This window comes from Ammodytes marinus, assembly GCF_949987685.1.
Source record: "Ammodytes marinus genome assembly, chromosome: 22".
In the NCBI taxonomy this organism is placed as follows: Eukaryota; Metazoa; Chordata; class Actinopteri; order Uranoscopiformes; family Ammodytidae; genus Ammodytes; species Ammodytes marinus.
Genome location: NC_137226.1, coordinates 8,532,987 through 8,552,819, shown reverse-complemented (window position 1 = coordinate 8,552,819; position 19,833 = coordinate 8,532,987). Strand labels below are relative to the sequence as shown.

The 19,833-nt window shown below is 41.2% G+C and overlaps 1 protein-coding gene across 1 annotated transcript in view; it reads left to right on the top strand.

The window, feature by feature from the left end:
* The window catches only part of pcloa (piccolo presynaptic cytomatrix protein a), a gene marked incomplete at both ends in the record, with an annotated part of 55,009 nt that extends 38,289 nt beyond the window's left edge, over positions 1 to 16,720 (top strand). The window contains 16 exons of the mRNA XM_080051047.1: positions 2,614 to 2,722; positions 3,228 to 3,292; positions 4,117 to 4,304; positions 4,928 to 4,978; positions 5,223 to 5,353; positions 7,163 to 7,189; positions 8,296 to 8,389; positions 8,978 to 9,049; positions 9,152 to 9,392; positions 10,005 to 10,253; positions 11,441 to 11,629; positions 12,698 to 12,839; positions 13,412 to 13,473; positions 14,321 to 14,455; positions 15,359 to 15,504; positions 16,577 to 16,720. Of these exons, the coding sequence (XP_079907173.1) occupies positions 2,614 to 2,722; positions 3,228 to 3,292; positions 4,117 to 4,304; positions 4,928 to 4,978; positions 5,223 to 5,353; positions 7,163 to 7,189; positions 8,296 to 8,389; positions 8,978 to 9,049; positions 9,152 to 9,392; positions 10,005 to 10,253; positions 11,441 to 11,629; positions 12,698 to 12,839; positions 13,412 to 13,473; positions 14,321 to 14,455; positions 15,359 to 15,504; positions 16,577 to 16,720 (2,045 nt within the window). The remainder of the gene's footprint in view (positions 1 to 2,613; positions 2,723 to 3,227; positions 3,293 to 4,116; positions 4,305 to 4,927; positions 4,979 to 5,222; positions 5,354 to 7,162; positions 7,190 to 8,295; positions 8,390 to 8,977; positions 9,050 to 9,151; positions 9,393 to 10,004; positions 10,254 to 11,440; positions 11,630 to 12,697; positions 12,840 to 13,411; positions 13,474 to 14,320; positions 14,456 to 15,358; positions 15,505 to 16,576) is intronic.
* Between the last annotated feature and the right edge of the window lie 3,113 nt (positions 16,721 to 19,833).

Genomic DNA, 19,833 nt, shown 5'->3' with positions numbered 1-19,833 from the left:
GTGTGTGTGTGTGTGTGTGTGTGTGTGTGTGTGTGTGTGTGTGTGTGTGTGTGTGTGTGTGTGTGTGTGTGTGTGTGTGTGTGTGTGTGTGTGTGTGTGTGTGTGTGTGTGTGTGTGTGTGTGTGGTTGGTGTGTGTGTGTGTGTGTGTGTGTTTAAGCAAGTGCAATTAATTTGTGTTTTTTTCCCTCCTTCATGTCTCCTTTAATTTCCTTTGATTTATTTTTTCTATTGCATCCTGTCTGTTGTATGTTCTATGTGAAAACTGCTGAATGAAATGATAAGACATTTAAAAAAGAATACAATTGGGAGCAATAGTGCAGAAGGTGTGTCTTAATGTAGCTTAGATGTCTTTTCTTAAATTTAATTGAAACATATGTGCTTAACAACATGATGGAGTGACTATATCCCCACTGTAACTTGTTGAAAAAAAATGTATGCAAATTTTATTTTATTGCAAAGCAGGAGAATATAAATGTACATCATGTAAAAAACAAAGCTAGGAGTCATGACACTGCTAACATGCAGATGCTAAGCAGGTGCAACGTTCAAAATGTTCACTGTATCAGTTTAGTACTGTTTTTGAAATGAGCTAATTAGCACACAGTTACAGTTGAGACTGACAGGAATGCCACAAGCTTTGCAGGTGTTGGCCACATTAGCATTCGATCAGACGATGTTGCAAGATGAAAGGCATGAGGATTAGCAGAGCCATTAGATCATGGGCTTTCTACCTGTAGCAAATCTGAGCAATTCACACCTGTTGGCTATTGCCATCCCTAGAGCCACATTGCACGCAAATACTTTTAAAATGAATGAAGAGAAATCTGCTTTGTATCACATCATGAAGATGAATCAATTCCGATCAAATATGAAAAATCAAATAAAAACCAAGGTTGTTCTGTGTTCTATTTAAGTACAGCAGCCAACAGATATTTACGTATTAGAAAACGTCAAGAATTAAGTAGCGAATTCCAGCTTTAATCAGGATATTACTTGATAATGGAAAAGCTTAAGGTCAGATACTTCTGCAAGCTGGGCAATTTATCAAACACCTTGTTTTTTTAATAAGCATAACTTTTTTTATTAGCATAACTTTTACGTACTGTACTTACTGTTGTCAATTGCTTCCTATCTCTGTTCACCATTCAAATTGTATTATACATTTTCCACAACAAACATACGACAAGAGGACATTACAAGGACATGCTATTGCACAGACAAGAAAAGGCAATAAGAGTTGGGGATTGGGGGTTACAGTGTTATATTATATGCATGTGTTTTACTTGTCATGCTGTTAAGACATGGTGAGACCATACAAACAAATGAAACACAACATCTTCCCATTATCTCTGCTTTTCTTTTTGCCATACCCCTCTGCTCCTCTTTAATGCAATCTCACTCCGTCTCAGCCATTTCTGTAGAAAAGTCTCTAGCATTTATATCGAAATAAGTCAGTGCCATAGGCCGAAACTGCTTCTGTCTAGGAGTCAAGATGCATCTGCGGTGTTGTCAAGCCGCGAGGACAACTCGACCAGGATAGCGCTGTCATCAACACTGAGCAGAATGGCTGTAAAAAGTGCTTTGCTTCTGCCAGTGGGAACACGGCGTCTCGCCCTACATGGTGTGATGTTGGAGAAATGTTGTCAGATTCAACAGGCACAGAGGCTTGGTGCCACAGGGGGACAGAAAGAGCGTGTGGTCTAAGAATAAGGGCTTGTTTGTTCTGATCATGGAAAATTCAAGTTTCTGATGAGAGAGAGAGAGTGTGTGTGTGTGTGTGTGTGTGTGTGTGTGTGTGTGTGTAGGTGTGTGTGTGTGTGTGTGTGTGTGTGTGTGTGTGTGTGTGTGTGTGTGCGTGTGCTCCCACAAACTGCAACACTCGTGCAAGCCACCGAGTTGCGAACAATTACACAAATTATATCAGTAAACTATAGCAGCTTCCCTGTCACTCACACATGCAGCTCGAGAGTATCGCCGCAAACAGAGGACCCTCCTGATGAGCTGTTTCAAGCGCTGTAAGTCCTGCCACTGAGTGCAGGGTGTGTTTTGGAGGATTTGCCGTGGGGTTTGCTGTTTGCTGTGCTGTGTGTGGATTCATTTAAGCTTTCACTGCTGCGTTAAATATAAAAAATCAACTCACAAACTCATAATGTTTGAAAATGCTGACCCGCAAATGATGAGTTTTAAACCTGAAAAAAGGTATAAGGCCATTTTCTATTTTAACCCAGTGCTGTGCCTGAGTGCTCAAGGAGCAGCTTTGTCACACAGCTGCTAGTTGGGCTGTCAGCAGCATTTTATCTCTCCACTTTTGGCTCGCAGTGTGACGCACATGACGTTTGGGTACAAAGAGTCATGACTTGTTCTTTCTCTCTCAAAAGATTTCTCACTGTGAATTGAATCATAGGAAGACCCTGAACTGGTCCCCTCTTTTGTGTCAACATGAATTTAGTTGTAGAATGAATTGATCCCTCTATTCATATAAAGGCTGACTCACTTCAATGTTTTGATTTGGTTTTGGTTTGAGGTGGAATGTTTTATACTGTATCTTTTGTGAAAATATGGCCTCAGGGTTCTTTAAGTGTACTGTAATTTTGATTTGTAATCGTGTACAGGAATGCAAGTCCTGGAGTGGAATGGTGTTCTTCTGACGGGGAAAACCTACGAAGAGGTCCAAGGGCTCGTGGGACAGCAGTGCAATGAGGCGGAAGTGTGTGTCAGACTGTGAGTATAACCATCCTGTCCTTTTCTATTTAGCTCTCCCGCTTTCTATTGTTAGCATGCCATAGCCTAGCCTACTCATCCCTATGTTGTTGTTTTTTTATTTTCTCTTTCATACTCTATAATCATCCCTCGAAGAAATGTACCTTTGATTCATTCATCATCATTTTTCCTAATCTAGTCGTTGCCCTTTTTACATTTCCGGCCTCTTCGTCTCCCACATCAGACTTCAAAGACGCTCAATTTTTACCCTTAGTCAACCCATTAAGTTCTATGAAACATCAACCATTAAAAATAGAGCCTGAATTTTCATTTAAAATATTTAAAAAGTCAAGTCATAATTGCTAGGTTTGCTGTTCCTTATTGAATTTATAATCAACCAGTCCTAATTTTCTCCATCCTCATCTGCTGTACACTGTTTTTAAATGTTTGCGTTCTACTTTTTTTCCCCTTCATGCCTGAGTTTTAATTTGTCAGACTTAATGACACACTTTTTCTTGTCTTTCAGTGATCTCAACATGCTGGCTGAGTCTGACGGTTCAGAACACTTGGATTTCCACGAGCACGGCAAAGGTGAGCTACAGTATCTTCTAAAGCTCCAACCCTCAACAACCCAATTTCTACTTCTCACTTCCCCCCCCCCCCTTACCGCTCATCCCTGCCGTCTCACTGTTTCCTAATTAACTTTTGTCTCTCACAATTTTTAGACCATTTCCATATGTCGCTTTCATCTAAAATTCTCTCTTTTCTCTCTCTCTCTCTCTCTCGCCGATACGTTACTTGTGGCCTACTTCATCTTTCCGTCTCTGCATTACACTGGGGACATTGGATTGTTCTCAGAAGAGCTGCCACACTGTAAAGCTTTGATATCAGACTTGAATTTGTCTGTTAACGGTCTTCTCTTGCCCCATTTCTCTATGGGATGTGGCCTAGAATAGAAGTTAACGAAGCAGATTGGTAACTAGTGCGTTATTGGTTCCGAATCCCTGGACAGCCCCGGCTTCATATAGAATGGATTTGACTCTGGTTCTTTAGGCAGCTCTCAATGAACTTACACACAGAGGCAATTTACAGAAAGGTAGTAGACAAAAAAGCTGAACAAACATCGCTTGTTGAAACTTTACATAGAACTTTTATGTACTTTCGAGTAGGTGAAACATTGCAGTATTTATACATTTGATTTTTATGAATGAATGAGTGTGGAAAAGGGGTCGTAGACTTCTTACTAACCATGTTACATTTGTTAAATATTTTGTTGGCGTTCTATATCTTTTTTTTGGTTCATTTACTTTGTTTCGTTCGTGTTCCTATTTTATTTTATTTCTTAATTTCAAAATAAAAAATAAACTAAACTAAACATATGAAAAGCATCAATGACCATGGTGTGACCCTTGTAGGTGACAGGCCTCCCAGGTCTCCAGGTGTTGACCCCAAGCAGCTGGCGGCTGAGCTGCAGAAGGTGTCCCAGCAGCAGGCTCCAACCTCCACCTCCACCTCCTCCGGTCTGCCCACCACCACCTCAGTCACCTCCAGCCCTGGTCAGCCAGGGTCCCCCTCCATCAGCAAGAAGCGCCACAGCAGCAAGGCCAGTTATTATCAATGTAACATTAAAGGTGCTACGAGGAACTTATTAATATTTCGGAAAACAATCAAATTCTTCCTTTGATGATCATGAATTACATGTAACAGCAAACGAGACCATCAGTGCAAAGAATGCTATTTTGATTTAGTTTTTATTAATGCCTTTGTCATGGGTACGCTCAACCCAGGAACAACAGCTGGCGTAGTAAAAACACTACCGCTTTTGTCCAAAGGGGGTGCAAGAATGAACACAAACTGACAGTTCCTCGGAGCACCTTTAAAGTAGGTTCTATTGTTTTATTAGGTCCCTACTCAAGTGCAGCTCTGAAACACATTTGGCAGCAAAGGATTGGAATTCTGCAGGGTGAGGGAGAAAACAAGTTAGAAAATGTAGCTGTTGTTTACCGTTCAAGATGAATATTAAAACAGCCGCACAGATCAATGTCAGGGTTTAACTGTAGTTTAGCCTTAAGCGCTGGCTGTGTATCGTGAGGTATACAGCAAGCACTGCGCACAGATCAGTACATGCCGTACAGTATGAACTCCCACCAGTAAACACAAAGTATATCCGCCCACAGCTTCTTCGCTGGCAGTATCTGAGTGTGTTGCTTTTTTTCTCTCTTACAGACTGCAGAGGGAACAAAGACTCAGACCCACCCCATCTCCGGAGAGATACAGGTCTGTGAAACTAAATGATCGGCTTTGTCATTTCTTTAGGTTTCAAATGTTGCTGTTTAAAGACATACCAGTATAGAATGTGATCACTGTTAGTTTCACCTGTGTCACTTAAGCATTTCAAACAGATTAGAATTTAAATAATGAGCTAATTTTGTTCACACAGTTTTCAGTATGCTTACACTGTGTCTCTTCCCAAATGCATTTGAATCCATTGCCACTCAATGTGCTTCTTTTTTTTTTGCAGCTTCAAATCCACTACGACAAGCAGCTGGGCAACTTGATCGTGCATGTCCTGCAGGCCAGAAACCTTGTGCAGCGGGACAACAATGGCTACTCCGACCCATTTGTTAAAGTGTATCTCCTACCAGGGAGAGGGTGAGTCAAGGTTATGTAAAACTGCAAGCACACCTTAAGTACGGTCAGTTTAGGATAATTGAAAAAAAAATTAAATCAGTTGTAGCTGTGCCAATTGTATTGATATAAAAACATAGAAGTGTGTGTAAGATAATCTACTGTTTTCATAGTTTTCTGTCTCTTACAGCCACTTTTGGAGAAGGAATTTGACTGATGTACCTGCTTAGATATTCCCATTGACATCCAGGCTACAAAGGCAGCTAGCTGCTTTATTAGGCTCAAACCTAATTTCCATTCATTTTAAAATCGATTTACAATTGATTTTGGCTTGCCATGACATCTTTCAGTGTGCTGCACATGACCCCCCCTTTGGTATCAGTTCCATAGCACCTACAACACACTACACATCAGGTCCATCAAATGTTAGGTTTTATAATGTAGTTCTAGGTGCTCCATGTGAGATGATACGTGATCATGTTACAGCACTCATCAGCCCCTTATTGCTGCTGGATGACACATATATTATGTAAATGATATTGCTTGTTCACTTGTGATGATGTTGCCCCTTTAGATGGGTGTTCTAACTGTCGGTGTAAGTGCAGTCAAAAATCAATAGCTCTCATATTTACCTGCTATATGATCCACACTCCCTCATTAGTCCAGGGCTTCTCACTGTAATGCAATTGACTCTCCCACTTGCTCTGCTGTATGAGGTCCCTCGAGATAGGATTTTTTTTTTTCCAGGGATCGTTTCAGATAAAAGCAATGATATATGGCTGTGGGCTTTGCATCTGCCACTCTCACAGGGCTTCAGTTTGACACATGTGCAGAAGCAAAGCCCACTTTTTGTTTGTAGACGGGGTTAGGATTACGCTAAAGGGACTGGGAGAGAAGTGGCACCCACGAGGCCTTCAGCTACCCTACTGAATGAGGTTGCAGAAGAAAAAAAACACGCACATATAAGCAAACGTGTGCAAATATTCGATGTATATGTGCGATGACATACATGGACACAATCACAGCATTCAGGGCACCGACTGCAATCCATACAGCGGCTCTTCAGTTGCCTCACAGCTCCCCTGGCAACCACATGTAGCGCCTGAAAATATAAAAAGTTTAATAGACAGCAACTGGGAAAGAGGAAAACAGTCGTGAGTTGGTGAAAGTAATTTGTATTTACATGTCGCTGTGTATGAAGATGTATTTACGGATCGGGGGTATGACGTTTGTGTCCACTATGAGGCAGTGTTACATTTGGCAAGCAACAGTGTAATGAAAATGTAGAATAAATCAATTACACACTGGAGAAAGTGCAAGCAAACAAACAATTTATCAAGGTGAATTGACGGGACACTGACAAGTTGGGCACTGAAATGTGTACGCCCAAACTATAGAGAAAAACTTTACAGGATGTTGGATCAACCACTCAGCTGCGCACTATGCGTCATTGATATTTGGGTGGTGTACACACACCAGCTCCTCTGTGACATACAGTTACCCATAATACCCTTCTCCTTTTAAATATAACGTTATCATGAATAAATGCAATCAGCTGTTCACTTGGGCCCATGCACAGCAGAGCTTCACTACGGTTGCCAGTGGATGCATTACATCACCTAAAAAGCCCTTTGGACACACATACTGTACACGCTATGCATGAGACACCAAGGCACATATTTAAACCACCACTGCAACACACCAGCGTTTCCTGCCTTTGCCCCTTTACAATTCGTACAATTAATAAATCCACACACTCAGTCCACACCCTCCCTCTGACTATTGTTTCTGTATGTTGTTCTCTATATTTAATGCATGCTGGACCCCTCTCAGTCAGGTCATGGTTGTCCAGAACGCCAGGTATGTGATTTGCCCACTTTGGTTCTGTTTTGGTTGAAATTTGGTTGTCAGTTTTGGTGAAGGTAATACAACGTCCACATTATGTTTCTACCCGATTGGAAGGCTTATTGATACAAGCCAGTTCCACTAACTCCCTTAAACTGGTCATTTCCCCTGGTGCCCATATTCTCATGACGTTCCACTCACCTGGAAGCTTAGTCCCTTGCCATTGCATTTTAGAGGAGTTGAATCCCTTTATATTAACATCTTCCCATCTCTCTAACATGTCACATCACATATAAAGCTATAAACCCCTGTCCTAAACAATTAACGTTTTCCGAGCTGTCTGTTGTGTTTTCCTGGTAGCTGGTCTGTCCCTAACCATTGTAATTTGAAATGCTGACATTGAACCCGACACCTTTTAGTTTGCCCCTGTTTTGTGATTAAAATCCCCCAGCAATGTCCTACATTGTGCCCTGATAACTGAGTGTACCTTCAATGCCACGCAACATCTCCTATTATTTTGCTCTGCAGTCCTTCATCGTTCCATCACATTAGTCCTTTCCTTTACCAAACTAACTCTTAGAAAACTCACTCATAACCTACAATCTAACCTAACACACTGCAAAAAATATCCATTTGTTTCCCATGATGCAAAGTATTTTTCCCTCGAAACAGGTGAAAATATTTGTCAGTGAAGTCAGATTGTGATACTGTTCTTATGCAAATTTAATTCTAATAGCATTTTTTTAACTATCAAAAGTGTTTTCTTTTCCCCCTTTTTTGTAATTCAGAATAATGAATTGACAGAATGTCTTACCTGATTGGGTCCTTGGAACTGAACAAAACAAGAATCTGACCAGAAACAAGTCAAGCTCTCTTTTACTGGCCCACATATTCACTTGTTTGAGGACGTTAAGAGTCAAAGCTTTGATGGGCATCTAAATGGACTTTTGTTTTTGCAGCATTCCATCGCACCCTGCCGAACATGCATCACATTCACCATCTCCCTTCTGCCGTCACGTTGTGCCCTCCTCCACTACATTGTCCTGACTGCATTGTGGTGGGCCACTGATCCTGCGGGACTTTTGCGTGTCTGTGACCAATGTTGTGATGTGTTTCCCCAGTGCTGAAAACAAGAGGAGGTCCAAACACGCAGGCAAGAGTCTCAACCCCGAGTGGAACCAGACTGTCATCTATAAAAACATCCTCCTGGAGCAAGTATGTGCTCATACACTCATTTTTCACCTACTAGGGCCACATTTTGAAGTGGTTTAAGAACAACCTTTACAATCTAAAAACTGTTAAGTGTGATATAAAGAGTAGCTTACAAAATGATGTTAATATTGTGTGTACTCTTTTAAATGTGCGATGGTATATTTGGCACAAACATGAGGACTCACAATGGGCTTCCATGATAAAAAGATGCTGGCATGCTGAGTCGCCTTGCGGCCATTGGTTTTAGCAGAGCAGATGGATATCACATTGGGATTTAATTATATCATGTTTGATCTCATTTTTGAGTTATTGGACCCATAACATGGCAAATTTGGGGACGTAGAGTATGTTTTCTGTCTTTTTAAGCCTGAATGCCTGCTGCCACTCGAAGGACAGAAGGTTTTATTTTAACATTTCATTTCAAGCATTAAACTCTTTTGCTGTGTGTGTGTGTGTGTGTGTGTGTGTGTGTGTGTGTGTGTGTGTGTGTGTGTGTGTGTGTGTGTGTGTGTGTGTGTGTGTGTGTGTGTGTGTGTGTGTGTGTGTGTGTGTGTGTGTGTGTGTGTGTGTGTGTGTGTGTGTGTGAATCAGCTAAGGAAGAAGACCCTGGAGGTGAGCGTGTGGGACTACGACAAGTGCTCCTCTAATGATTTCCTAGGCGAGGTAAAGCTTCTTTTTTAATAAAATTGATTTTTTTCCTAATACTAATTCCATTTTGATGCCGAATGCCCATTTTAAACTGTTGCGACTGTTTGTTTTTCCCAGGTCCTTATTGACCTGTCCAACACGGCCCAGCTGGACAACGTGCCTCGGTGGATCCCCCTGAAGGAGCAGAGTGAGGGGGACCACCACAGGCGCTCACACCAGGGCAGACACACCTCCTCTAAGCCCTCCTCCCAGCACCCCTCCCCTAAAACCACCGGCTCCTTGCACGACATTCAGGATTCCCCCAAAACCTCCGTCAGCAAGAGCCGGAGCCACGGCATCTTCCCGGATCCGGCCAAGGGTAGGACACCATGAAACTCAACCCCTCAACTCACCCGCTTGACTACATCACCGTCACCAACCCCTCACAACCGCCTGTCCTCTGCTGCTCCTGCTATCTCTGTTTCCCTCTTCTCTCTTCTCTGTTCTTCTCTCTTACTGTCTCTTTTTCTCTTGTATGTTTCGTCACACTATCTCTGTGACGATCTCCTTCCACCTGATGATCTATTCAGTCTGCAGTCTACTTCTTTCTACCATCACCTCCCTCTATCCATTTTTGCACACCCGTCATAGCTTAAGCTTCATGCTTTTTGCTTTTCTGTTTTCTTGGTTGCCATGATGTCACCCAGCTCAGAGGCCCTAGCCTTAGCTTCCCTCTATCTTCCTTCTAACACAGAGGGCAACGTGGCCGTGGAAGGCTTTGAATTCTCCCCTAACTTAGAAACAATAATCATCAAATTTAATGAGGATGTTTGAAGACCTAATAAAGCAGTTACCATGCTGGCTAAATGGAGTTTCTCACCAGCTAGCTTCTCATCCACCATAGGTGGTTTAACAAAAGGTAACAGCCTTTGAGTTAAAGTAAAAAAAAATAGTATTTTTTTTGTTAATTTGGTGAATCTGGTTGTTTTAGACACGCAGGTGCCCACTATCGAGAAATCTCACAGTAGCCCCGGCACATCGAAGCCTTCCTCGTCCGAGGGCAAGAGCCAAAGCCACGGACACAGCCAACACTCGCGCTCGCGCTCCAGCAAAAGCGCTGCACGGCAACAGCAGCATCAGGACAGCAGCACTGGAAGCAGCAGAGCCGCTGCCGTAGCAACGGGCGATGCCCCGCAGCAGCCACAGCAGCAGCAACCGCCGCCGCAACGCCTCCAACCAAGTAAACCAAGACGCAAATAAAATCCCACGCAGCATGGCCTCCTCGCACTCATCTGTTCTACCTTCCGTTCAGTTCTTCTACTACTTCTTTTCTTTCTGTTCTTTTCGTTTCGTTTTTCTACGCTTGGTTTCCTTCACCCTTAACACCCTCTGGTCTCCCCCCTCGTATTCACAGTGTGTGTCAACCTCTCACCGCTTGTCTTCTGTACCTACTCACACTGTGTGTAGAGCCAGCATCTCACCTGTACTGTAGCACACTGTCTTTGACCTTCCCCCTTTTTCAAATGAACCCAAAGAGGTGTAATAGTGAAGGCCAGTTCTAAATACTTCAAAACCTTTGATTAAAAAAGAGTAAATAGGCTATAAATCGTATTTTCTAATACTACTTTAACATGGAATTAAACTACTTATAAAATAACTAACACTTAAAGTTAGGTTTCACTGTTTTGAATAGTACTTAAATACATTACCTTTACTGAGGATTGGTAGAAGTATGACAGTATGGGTAAAAAAAGTGAAATCTGAGAAAGCAATTGCAAAATCTGACAATTATTGTCAAACCAAAGTCACTCCTACAACTCTCTCAAATGTCAACACAAGAACATCATCAACTCCTGTTGCTACAACTTGAGTCAATTGAGATCAGCACAGATAGAGAGAGGTTTTTGCTGCCACATAGCAGTTCAACATTTTGGATCAATTGATCCAACAGTAAAACAGAAGAAAGTTGCAATTCCACCCTCCCTCCCTAAAATATCATTAACCTCTTTTGGCATTTTTTATTTAATTTACTTTCCGTTTCCTTTCTGTCAACAAACGACGAGCAGCTTTTCTGAAGCTCCTCCACTGAGATGGCTGTGCATGCAGTCCGCTAACCCCCCTTTTTGTTTTATAACAAACTACCGGACCCACAATGCACCTCAGTAGATGCTGCACACCCCGCCTCTTAGTGACATGCCGGAGGGGCGAATGTGCACTGCACACTGTGGCTGCATGTGATTGACAGTCAGACTGGTTGCCATGGTGAAGATAAACCGCTCTCTGAATCTCCATCTCGCTCCCTCCCTCCCTCCATCTTTAAACTTCGACCCCATGACCTTTGTTTCCCGGCGTTGACCCCCCCATCCCCTCCGCCCCCCTGGCATCTGACCTTCGCCTGCAAAAAAAAAAAAAAAAAAACACATCCAGGCCAAAGAGGCCGCCTCTCACTGAGGCACCAGAGGCACAGCGTAGTGGGCGTGCTCACCATTCAGAGGGCCCAGTCTGATTGGCTGCCTGCACTGCCGGCGGTTGTGTCGACCAATGGGAGCAGAGCAGACAGCAGACACCTGACCCTCAGGAAAGCCGTGTCAGAAGAAAGGCCAAGGTGCATCGGAGGTGAGCGTTTTCTGCCCAAAGAGTCTCCCCTCTGTCGTGTGACTGAAGCACAGATGGAGAAAGAGAGTGAGAGAAAGAGAGAAAGAGAGGATGTGATACTACTAATGCACACCTGCAGGAAGAGAGAGGGAGGGGAGGTTTTTAAAAGCTAGTGAAAGAGAGAAAGTTGCACTCAGCCACATCACCACAGATTCATGCAACGAGACACACTTTTTTTCTTCTAAATGGCCACCAACACAGTTCACTAATATCAGGAAATCAAATGAATGTTTCAAAGTGCCGTGAAGTTCACATCGCTTCATTGAACTGGTATTAGTGAGCGTTTGCAATTCTGGCGATGTGTTGAGTGGACTGAATGAAAAAAAAAACATGTTTTGACATGGATTCTGTTCTGCACCCACATCCACGCATCCTCACATCATTCATACTCTATCGCACTGCCCGGTCAGCTATTTAAGAATAAAATGTTAAAAAAAACAATTTAAACATGTTTTACTATAAGAATCACTTCTTAAACATTTTGCATAAAAACAGGTTTAAAAAAAAAACTAAATAGTATAACAACACACTCATAGACACACTTAAAACGCCTCCAGATATGAGACTATATTCTATGGACTATAATAAGATTTTTTAACCTATACTCATGCTGAGCTTGAGATATTACATTATTCTTTAGTGTTGAAAGTTCATATAGATGACTAACAATGTGAATAGGGTTTACGTGCCTCTTGTATTGGTCTGCCTTTTTGCATAAACATGTAATATTTATCTGGATGTATGTGTCTGTTTCACGGTAAAGCTTTATATGTGAGTCTTGTCTTTGTCTGATATAGAAAGATTCTAAGTTTGTTCACATGCTTCTTGCGAGTCCCGAGTGTCTGTGTGCTTTTCATTACAAATCAGTCTTGTGTGCTTTCGAATAAGCTCCCCGTTTTGACTGTGACATAAGTGGATATTAACTAATACTTCTTGGCCCTATAGTTTCAAAATTCTCTGACCTGGTAGAGGTGCCATTTTGTCCTCCTGTCTCTCTGTTTTGATGGGTGTGGTCTAATCTCTGCACAGCTCGGTCCAGCTACAGGTCCGGCGACGCCCCCATCACAGCAGCCTCGTTGGACAGCGGCCTGAGTGGCAGCGCCTACAGCCTATTGGACGAGGAAGGAGAGGCAAACGAGGTGGACAGTGCCATCTTCCAGGTGCCTCGATTGTGAGTCGGCCCGTGCAATACTTTTATTTTGAAAAGCCTCGAACTTTGTCTGAGTCTAAAATACTACTTTTAATTTTGCCCAGACACTTGCCGCCATTGAAAGCAAAATATATACAATACAATATTAAAAACTATTTAAAGGTGCAATACACAGTTTCAGGGGAGGGGGATTTGTTATCATTTGCAGTGACTGCAGTTAGTTTACAAAACATATTTACTAGACATGTACTTCTTAGTATTGAATAATTCTATCATCATACATTAAAACTAAATTATTTTCAGACAACTGGAACCAAATGTAAGACTAGAATAAGTGTGTGAACTAACTGTGGGGCCTGCTGCGGATGTTTACAACAACAGTGAAACAGTATATTTTCAGGTAGCATTCTAACTTAATCAGTGTTCCAGGGATCCAAAGTTCCTGTGAGGAAAGTTTGTTTATTCAGTAGTGAGAATATACCTTAGAAATGTTTCATTTCTCTGACACACCCAAAGTTTCATAGTGCACATTTAAATACTTTTTCTACTGTGTAGTTTTGTCATTTCCAGGCTTCTCTCTCCCCTCTCTTTAGTGGAAAGATCCCAAATGGCACAGACGGGATGAAATCACCAATGGGACACGGTGACATTGAAGGTCAGACAGTGTGTGTGTGTGTGTGTGTGTGTGTGTGTGTGTGTGTGTGTGTGTGTGTGTGTGTGTGTATGAACAATGTTTTGTCTTAATGCGTTGTAGTGTTAAAAACCACTAAACATACAACATAAATGAATACCTGCATTTTTTCCCAATTATTTTTAGAGATGAATACATGATCATGGATTGAATGTGTGAGTTTTAAAAACTAAATTGTTGAATTCCATCACAATCATTTCAAAGTAAAGCCTGAGGTTCTCACTTACCAATTTGCAATAAAATGTGAGACCGAAGCGTAGCCTACAACACACACAGATGAACACACGCTTACACATTTATTCTCAATTTTTTATGAGCTCTGTGCTCTATGTTCCCTCAGTCGTTTTGTGTCTCTCTCTCTCTCTCTCTCTCTCTCTCTCTCTCTCTCTCTCTCTCTCTCTCTCTCTCTCTCTCTCTCTCTCTCTCTCTCTCTCTCTCTCTGCCGGTCATAAACATAGACACACATACACAGACACACTCAGTTTGCCAAGATCATGTTGACCTAGCTTTTTGAAACTATCATTTCCATTCAGTTGTCAAGGCAACCGGAGGCCAGGCAGAGCTCCTCATAACTTCTCTGTCCATTCACATTAAACCAATAAATGGGAATGCTCGCAGGCCATGTTTGATATTAGTCATCATGAGAGTACGCCCAGTGTCCAGCAGAGGGCAGTCAATGCCTCATTCCAGAAAGGGAAGTTAGAGAGCACAGACACTGGGAGACAAATGTATAGCATAGGTCTACACACTAAATATTTGGTATGTATTTCACTAGGCCTAGCTGATTCAAATATGTGTGTGTGTCATTCAGGTAAGTCCCAGGTAATGGGGGAGATAAAGATCGCTCTGAAGATGGAGATGAAGACGGAGGGTGAGCAGCTGGTTCTCGAGATTCTTCAATGTCGCAACATCACCTACAAGTTCAAGTCTCCAGACCACCTGCCTGGTAATAATGGACACTAACTCAACTAACTTATTTGACTTTCATTTTGTAACCGCCCACTTTCATCTGATTCTATGACAATGTTACATAATACATGTAATTTTTTAAATATGTGACAGCTGGCAAGGCCCACACAGGCACTTGTTTAGAAAGACTGGCATCTGACACACCACACAATCCTTGCCAGTTTGTTTTTATGTTTGATGCAGAATCACAGGTGTTGTGTGATAGTGTTTACCTGCCAACATTCCCTTGGAAATAATATATCAGTATATACATATATATATACAGTATATACCGGTATATGGAAATACTCATCTTCTGTCGATAGGAGGACCAGCTTGCGGCCCACCTTGCCTTCTCTTGTGGTATTTATCTCCAAATACCCAAGCTGTGTGCCAGTTGTGATATGATTGGCACACAATTTTGTGACTATTTCTATTGCTTGTTTTGGTGTTTACATGTATCTTTAAAGTTTTTTTCCTCTACATGTTAAGTGGCTTTTCAAAACAATGGTCTTTGGAGTTACATCTCTCTTAATGCCCTCTAGTGGCTGGCTGTAGAATTGACTTTATTCATCAGCACAATTGCAAATTGGGTCACTATCACTAATGTTTCCCTCTATGGTTAATTTTTCAAATTAAAATAATATGTCATAAGGAAGATGAGACATGAGTGCTTGTGGTAGGTTGTGGGTTTGCTTAATTCACTGTGCAGGGCTTTGTGTTTGATGTCGCTTTATGACAAGATAAAAGGGTTTGGTTGGAGTTTCTGTGGACAGGATACTCTAAATAAAGTCACTTACGGGTGAAATAACACATTCATAGCTGTATCATGTACATCATTACATTGTTGTGTGTGTGTGCGTGTGCGCGTGTGCGCGTGTGTGTGTGTGCTTGTCAACAGATCTTTATGTGAAGCTGTATGTGGTGAACATCGCTACTCAGAAAAGGATCATCAAGAAGAAGACCAGAGTGTGTCGTCACGACCGCGAGCCGTCTTTCAACGAAACCTTCCGCTTCTGTATGAACCCAACCGGACACGCCTTACAGGTATAGCTTCATGCTTTAGGAAATATGTGTCATTCATACACTAACAGCTTGCTCACAGGAAATGCTTAATTATGCATAATTATAATTATGAAGATTCATACCCAGGGACTTGAGTAATTTACTTTACTTGAGTATTTACCATTCTATGCAACTTGTTACTTCTTTTTCAGAGGCAAATATTGTACTTCTGCTTAACTGCCTTTGTCTGACAACCATAGTTACTCATTATTTTTGAGAATGCATATTTCTCTTGGGGCGACTGTGGCTCAGGTGGTTAAGCGGGTTGGCCAATGATCCTAGGGTTGGCGGTTCGATCCCCGCCCGGCCACTTGTGTCATGGTCGTTGTGTCCCTGGGCAAGACACTTCACCCACCTTGCCTCGTGTGAATGTGTATGACTGCTGTATGTTTGAGGTGGTGGTCGGAGGGGCCGATGGCGCTGAATGGCAGCCTCGCTTCTGTCAGTCTGCCCCAGGGCAACTGTGGCTACTATCGTAGTTTACCACCACCGGTATGACTGTGTGTGAACGTATTGAACCTGGAACCCTGTAAAGCGCTTTGAGTACCAAAGAAAAGCGCTATATAAATCCAAGTTTAATAATAATAAAAAAAAAAAAATAATAATTATTTTTGAGAATGCATATTTAATATGCTTTCTCGTTCAGTGAAAACCACATATTTTCAAATTTAGTGACGTTGAATTCAAATAAAAACTGAAAGTGTTCCTTATTGGGTTGAAAAATATTCACCTACTTCATAAAGGTGCTCCGAGGAACGTTCAGTTTGTGCTCATTCCTGCACCCCCTTTGGACAGAAGCGGTAGTGTTTTTACTACGCCAGCTGTAGTTCCTGGGTGAGCGTACCCATGACTAAGGCATTAAGAAAAACGATATAAAAATAGCATTCTTTGCACAGATGGTCTCGTTTGCTGTGACATATCATTGATGATCATTGGATTTTTTTTTAAATATTTCAGAAATATTGAAAAGTTCCTCGTAGCACCTTTTAACCTAAACAAAATATTGAAATTAATATAATACTTGACCAAGCGTATCCCGTTCTTTCCACAAAAGCTGTTTCTGGTGTCCAACGGCGGCAAGTTTGTAAAGAAGACCCTGATCGGGGAGGCTTACGTGTGGCTGGACAAAGTGGACCTACGCAAGCGAGTGGTGAGCTGGCACAAGCTGACAGCAAGCACCGCCCAGATCCACTCATAGAAGGAGACTATGAAAAAACAAAATCTGAAGAACGGGATGACACGAATACTTTACTCTAGCATCTGGAGACACTTGGGTTCAGCATCTGTAACACTGTAAAAAGGGTTCGGTTTGGGTATGAGAGGGTGGGGGGTGGGGGTCTTCGTTTCAGGGGCTTGGAACAGCTTAAGTTTGGCAAGATGCTGTCCTTCAACGAGGATTTCCGTCGTGCTGGAAAAGTTATTGGAGGGAAGTAGTTAGTGTGTTTACAGAAAATGAAACGCTGAAAGTTTACAGGGACGTACAGTGTACAGTATAGGGTAAGCCCGGCGCAGAGGAGAGTTTCAGAGGTCAGTCACGGATCAACCAGGTATTACACACTTTATTTAACTACACACAAACACACACACACAAACACACACAGACACACACACACATACATGCACACGGTTATGTACTACGACTTGCACATAGTTATTCACACAGAAGAGAACTTTTTAATTCTACAGGGAATGGACACACTTCAATATTATAGTTTATTTATTTAGATGTTTTATCCATGAAAGATTTTTTTTTTCCTCATTGCTTTTATTACGACCGCAGAGTTTTATTGATTTACAAAAGCATTACGATGATCTCTTATTTATTTTTGTATTATGATATTAGCGTAGAGATCTAGCATTTGTCGTCTCCTTTACATTTATTTAAGTACCTTTAACGCTATCCTGGGAAGGAAGGATGCATAGTATATTTTATAAAAACACACTACCTAGCATTCCAGTTCAAGAGAAGAAAATAAATCTCAGCCAAGCATGACTTTGTTCACTTTGGATGCCATCTTTCCCATCCACATGTGTAAACTGGAATTCTATCAAATGATGATTATTGTTTGATAATAATCCATCTATATGGATATATTGTACGAATTGGACACTATGTGTATACAGTGTGTGCATGAGTCTTATTTATTTGGTATGCAATGCCACACAAAAAAAAAAAATCACCTCTAAGGTTCACTTTGTACATAGTGAAGTTTCATAGCTGGGAATGAATTCTAACATATATAGATAGATATATAGATATCTTTATCGCGGACAATCGAGTGTTGATGATTGTGACATTATAGAGGTTTTATTTATCCCCGACACCCCTTAGAATGTGACAAATGTACCATGAGAGATTGAAGTATTTTTATTTGTGAGATTCCAAGCACATCACGTAGCTTTTGCCAGTCCTGCTTTACGTTTGTTCGCAAAGAGCAGTCAACTTTGCACTTTTTTCTTCTTAGAATGTAAAAAAAAAAAAAAAAAAAAACTGGCGTCAACATCCTGCTTAAAAAAAACAAGACAGCCAGAGATTTTAGTTTTCGCCCTGAGGGAGGAAGTAGAGAGTTAAAGTAAGTTAAGGCGTTGACAATATCAGGAGATATTGTAGCGAAAGACAAACGTTGTCAGAAACTATCCATGAAGAAGCACTATTACCAATCTGACGATGCTATTACAGTAGCATATTGGTGTTTTTGTCCCAGCTTTTTTGTCATGTCCGTGTTGTCTCGATATTACCACTTTAAATCGTCAATGGTGTGTCCTTCTATGCCCATTTCTAAAAAAAATGTCATCCTGTGTGCTTGTTCAGTGGTCAGAAGGAGGCAGGGCAGCTGGTTCATTGAGCCCTTTCAGTCAATCTTAGCAGTGAAACCATGCCTAATATGGAAGTGATCTCTATGCAACATCTAACTAAAGGTGGAAGCTGCATATTGACTTGCCAGAAAAATTGTGGGGGAGGAAACATTTATATTGACTTTTTCTTTTTGCACTGCCATTTTTAATGTGTAATGGTTTTTATTATTATTTTTTTTTTGTATTGCTAAGTGAATCTGTATTTATTGCCTATGAGACATTTTCACATGTTTTATCATATTTGTTTACAGTACATATCAGTTGTACATATAAGGGGAAAAAAGTGGAGACGTTTGGTTTTTATACACAATGTAGGGCTTGTTTACAAGGTTTAGAAGGCCTGTATCTCAGAGGAACCAACTTTTTTTTGAGATTTTTTTCCCAGGATTTCCATGTAGTTATTCATTCAAGATAAAGAAAAGACAAAATTGTCATCAATGGAAGTTTTAAGTGTCGGTGTGTGATTTTTTTTTTATACCCATGTGCTTGTGTGTGTAGCATCTCCATACCACGTTCATGCATGTCATTGGCTCTAATGCATATCTCTTCTTTTAAGTGTTGTCTGTCTAAAAAAAATATCGACTCTAATATCTCTCGTAACATACAAAGAATTACTCATGCTCACACACACACACACACACACACACACACACACACACACACACAAACAACAGAAACACATACACACAGATGCCATCTCTCTATTTCCAACCTTGTAAATACATAGCTTTTTTTATACTGGGGTTTGGGGAGCAATAGGTCTTTAAGCAGACAAAAAAAAGGGCGTGTGATCATAGAAGTATAAAGGAAGTTGTTTTTCTCTCGATCAATGTACAGTGGATAGACTGCGAAACAAGCTTACTGTCTGTCTATAGGGACCCAGATTTACCCGAACCCTTTACACCAAACACGGAAGGTTTTACCAGAGTCTAACTACACAGAAGTCTATCTTAAACACACAAAGCAGTTGAAGGATAATTTTAAATGTGCTCACACTGGATGTTGCATGTTTCGTTGGTGGTTCATACTATTTTTGTGTCCAGATATTATTAAAGAGACAAAAAAAATAACAAAGAATAATGAGCTAGAGAAAGATATAGAACAAAATGTTATAGAGGGGGTAAATTAGGGGCACACAACGTATATTGAAATTATTGATGATGTATGCTGACTGTACAAAGAGTATGCTTGTAAAACCTGTCTGGTTTTTCACTTGTAAGTAAACAGAAAAAAAATATATATACTGTCATGGTTTTGTGATTGTATACAGAAGGTATTGATAAATTATGCAAATTGTGCTGTAAAAATGGCTGTCGCCCCATGTCTAAATATTAAATATCAGTACAAAGGATGCATTGTTGTGTGCTGACTTTGATGTATTCCGTATATATCGTAGTTTTATTTTTGAAAGATGCTTGCTGCCTTGCAGATGTGACACCGACAATGTGATGTGAC